Source organism: Mus caroli, unplaced genomic scaffold (assembly GCF_978045245.1).
Source record: "Mus caroli unplaced genomic scaffold, Mus_caroli_1 scaffold_8, whole genome shotgun sequence".
Lineage (NCBI taxonomy): Eukaryota > Metazoa > Chordata > Mammalia > Rodentia > Muridae > Mus > Mus caroli.
Window position 1 is genome coordinate 128,049,913 of NW_028227263.1, and position 4,533 is coordinate 128,054,445.

The 4,533-nt window shown below is 43.0% G+C and overlaps 1 protein-coding gene across 1 annotated transcript; it reads right to left on the reverse strand.

The window, feature by feature from the left end:
• Positions 1-1,431: 1,431 nt before the first annotated feature.
• On the reverse strand, positions 1,432-3,000 carry LOC147003484 (oocyte-specific homeobox protein 5-like). The gene is made up of 3 exons (XM_085841028.1): positions 2,784-3,000; positions 2,458-2,657; positions 1,432-2,004 (listed from the first exon to the last, which is right to left on the reverse strand). The coding sequence occupies exons 1-3, from the start codon at positions 2,998-3,000 to the stop codon at positions 1,432-1,434; spliced, it is 990 nt and encodes a 329-aa protein (XP_085697154.1).
• Between the last annotated feature and the right edge of the window lie 1,533 nt (positions 3,001-4,533).

Sequence of the window (4,533 nt, forward strand, 5' to 3'; positions counted from 1 at the left end):
AGCCAGAAGGCAAATCAGGGCAGGCTTGGCACGTCAGGGAGACCCAGTATCAAAGTAAAAAGCAGCAGTGCAGGAGGGCCCTGTAGGTGGCTCTTGTGGTCAAGCATGTTCCTACAATGCCTGAACTTGTGTTCAGGCATTGTAGGAACCTATTAAAGCTGAAAGAGAAAAATAACCCCTGCCAATGTCCTCTGACCTCTATTCACATATAATAGCTATTAGTACTGAAAATAAACAAAACTATTTTGTACATAAGAAATGAGATATAGTTGAGTGGAGAGGTAGCTCACAGTATTTATAAGATGTATTGCTTTTCTATTATATGATTGTATGTTATACATGTATATGAGGGTTCCTGTTGCATGTAGTGACCTCTGAAGCAAGGAGAGGGCATAGGAACTAATATAACTGGAGTTAGATGATAGTGGATCCCTATGTTGCATGAATCCACAGCCACCCCAAATATATACTAAACAAAGTATAATTTTCTATCAATGGACTCTGAATTATGTGCTCATAGAGCGATTACTCCACATGATTTAAATCTTGCAGATGATCAGAGTTGAATTCCAAGCACACACCTGTGAGAACACCAAGGTCTATAGTTTTACTCCAGGAGAGCCTACATTCTTTTCTGACTCCAAGTCCCAAGACACTTGCATACATGCATTCTTGCTTTTACATGCATAAATATTAGAGGAAAATGTCTGAGAGAATGGGTTGGATGTGGAACTGTGGGTCAGGGAGAGTAAGGGAGTAATGACTGGAAATATGAATAAAACAATGAATTAAAAGAATTTTACAGTTACTATTTTCTCCTTTTATTTAATGAACATATAATCTAAAAATAAAGAATGAATAGCTACACTGACTTTGAAGCAATCGCACTGAGACGAAAGGATGGACCATCTAGAGACTGCCACATCCGGGGATCCATCCATAATCAGCCTCCAAAAGCTGACACCATTGCATACACTAGCAAGATTTTGCTGAAAGGACCCAGATATAGCTGTCTCTTGTGAGGCTAAGCCGGGGCCTAGCAAACACAGAAGTGGATGCTCAAAGTCAGCTATTGGATGGATCACAAGGCCCCCAATGGAGGAGCTAGAGAAAGTAACCAAGGAACTAAAGGGATCTGCAACCCTATAGGTGGAACGACAATATGAACTAACCAGTATCCCCCAGACTTCTTGTCTCTAGCTGCATATGGATCAGAATGATGGCCTAGATGGCCATCAGTGGAAAGAGAGGTCCAGCAAATTTTATCTGCCTCAGTACAGGGGAAAGCCAGGACCAAGAAGTGGGAGTAGGTGGGGGGGGGAGAAGTGGGGGAATGCATGGGGGGACTTTTGGGAGAGCATTGGAAATGTAAATGAAATAAATACCTAATACAAATAAAGAAATAAATAAAAATTTCTCCAAATACTGAGACTAAAGGTGTGTATAACACACTTCTTCATCTCTGTAAGACCTGGACTGGTCAAGGACCTGAGTGGTGTAAATTGGAGTGGAGGGGTTTCTCAGAGTAAGCCAGTCATCTGATGTGTCTATGTCTTCAAGGATCCTTTCCCAGAGCTCGACTGCAGATGGACTTGAATTGTGAGCATCCTCTGGGGCTTGGGTGGCATATGCCAGGTTGAGTGGAGCTTCAGCTACTGCTAAGTCAGTCTGAGATTCAACTGCTGATGATTGACCAGAGTTCCAAGCTGTAACAGGGGCATGAGCATCAAGCAGGTATTCTTGCGGACAACACATGTCCCTATCACAGGACTGAAAACAATGCAGGGAAGATTCCTGGCTGCAGTTGAGTTTGGGAATGGAATCCTCACCAAATATGCCTGAACACATGGACTCTCCATTGTCAGAGGCAACAACAGGTATGGGACCAGGAAAATGATTTGACTCACACACCGCTTTAGAGCTTTCATTTGTCTCTGGCAGTGCTTGTTTAATACTCTGGAGGTTCATCCGCTTGTATTTAGCTCGGTTGTTCTTGAACCAGATCTGAAAAACAAAGCAAACATCAAAAGAATACCCCTTTGCCCCCAACTGGACCACAAGGTGAAACTTTTGAATCAGATTTTCTATAACAAGTCAGCAACAGAAAGCATGAGACTCAAGATCCCTTTGAGATTGTAGTAAGGTAGACATGACCTGTGTATGACCTGACATCACCCACCCCAGTAGAAAAAAACAAACTGGGGAGATTGAGCTAGTATGCCCTGTGTTTTAGTAGGATATCTGATATCTAGGTCACTGAGACCCTACATGGGAATAATGTTAGTTGATACTGGTACCCGGTTACTGGAGAATGTGAGGCCCAGCAATGGGTGCATCAATATCCACCACCTGTATCTGTCCACCCTCCCCTACGCCTTTCAGAAGCACAGAATACTAGTGCCTAATGAGAACGGGGACATTGTTGCTGCTGGATTGAGGAAAAAGAGAGAAGCTAACCTCGATCTCCATCTTTGTAACACCAACTAATACTGCCAGCTCCAAAATTTTCTTCTTGTTTGGGTACTTGCACTTATCAAAATGTTCTTGCAGCAGCCGCTGCTGTTCTTTGGAGTACACAGTGCGTTCTTTTCGACGCTTTCTTGAAGCCATAGGGCCAGTTTGTATGTTACCATGTTTATCTGACAGTGGCAACCAACCTATGGGAACATGGAAACAAGAATTCACTGATGGTCTTGAAGGTATCTAATGACTAGGATGCCCCAAGAGTCTTCTCAGAGTTAGTAAACCTGGGCCCATTACAACACCTGGTTGCATTTGGATACCTGATTGTCTTGATGGTCCTTGAGACTCTTGATGAAATAGGTTCCTTTCAGGGACTGAAAAACTTGATTGCATTGTACTTCCTGGGGTCAATCGGGGACTCTTACACATTTCAAAAGTTAAGTTCCTTGCAGGATCTTGAGGTATTTGGGAACTGAGTTCTATGGGTATATTCAAAGCCATTTGGAGTTTTGGATGCAAGGAGGGACCTTCGGCCATAGGTGTGTTCTGAACTTATTGGATTTCCTGTACTGGAGAAACTGGTAAAAGGAAACACAATAGAAAAGCTCCAGAGAGCACCCATTTACCCATCACACATATCCAGCATTTGTTGTGGACATTTTGGAGCATGAATCAGTCAGGACCCACATTCTTTCTGAACAACTGCCTCTATTTCCCAATCTTACAAGTATTTTCAATATTACAATAAATATGCATTTAGCGCAGGTGTTAATAAGATATTGTCAGTCCAGATGGGCTGGCAATTGAATGTTCTCTCCCAGTGTATAAATGTCCTAGCTCCTGCCCTTCTGGCTGGCAACTTCTGCTAAGGCAGACCACCAGCTAGTCTGCACCTTCTGTGAAAAAAAAAAAACACAGCCTGAAGGCATCCCAAGAGTTCCTGTGCATGCAGGGTAACTGCTCACCATTTTGTCTGCTCTACTGAAGACCCCACAGCCTAAAGACATCTCAGAAGTTCAACTGCTCACAAAAAAACTGATAACCAGCTACTCTGCAACCCACCCCTGAAAAAACTCAGCTAGAAGTAATCCCAGGCATTGTGCTCACACATGTCCCCTGACACAAATGACTAATCACATCCCAGGAGTTCTTCTACAAACAAGGCAACTGGACAACTGACTCCAAATTCTGAAGACTTCCCAGGGGATCCTCAGTAACCCTACCAACCTTCTGAAAGCCTCCCTAAAGTTCTGATGCACACAGGGAAACAGAACTCACAGTCCTTAAGCCTCCCTGAACAAAGAACAAGTACAGGTAGGGAAACACCTTTACTAATCCTCTGAAGACTCAACATTCTGAAGGTCTCCCAATAGATCTGCTGCAGCCAGGGCAACATATCAGAAGCTTCTCTGTCCCTTTGAAAATCCCACAGTTCAAAAGCATCCAAAAAGGCCACTGCAGCTAGGGCAATTCACCAGTGTGCATGTCCCTCTGAATACCGCATAGTCAGAAGGCACCACAGGACATGTGCTGCAGTCAAGGCCCCTGGCCTACCAGGTGACCTGAAGCAAGCCAGGGACAAAAGAGGTAGGCACCAGACAGAGGCAATCAGACCAGCAAACACTAGGTATAAACATATGTCAAGAGTCAAGTGCAAGATCATATGAAACAGAATCCATTCTACATTGGCATCATCAGAAAGAACCCAGTTCTCCCATAAGAGCAAGCCATGGATGTGCCAACACATCTGAAAATCAGGACTCTGTCCTAAAATCCTATCTCATGAAGATAATAGATACCATTAAGGAGGATATAAATTACTCTCTGAAGAAATACAGGAAAACACATGTAAACAGGTAGAAGCACTTAAGGAGAAAACAATAAATTGCATGAGATATACAGGAAAACACAAGATATAAGGTGAAAGAATAGATTAAAGCAGTCCAAGACCTAAAAGTGGAAGTAAAGACAATAATGAAAACACAAATTGAGGCAACCCTGGAAATGAAAAACCGGCGAAATGGGTCAAGAATTACAGATGTAAGCATAAGCAACAGAATACAAGAGATA

Coding starts and splice junctions, on each gene's coding strand:
- LOC147003484 (XM_085841028.1), bottom strand. CDS start 3,000: ATGGCCGAAGGTCCCTCCTTGCATCCAAAACTCCAAATGGCTTTGAAT. Junction 2,658..2,783: donor AGGACCATCAAGACAATCAG/GTATCCAAATGC, acceptor ATGTTCCCATAG/GTTGGTTGCCACTGTCAGAT. Junction 2,005..2,457: donor TTACAAAGATGGAGATCGAG/GTTAGCTTCTCT, acceptor TTTGTTTTTCAG/ATCTGGTTCAAGAACAACCG.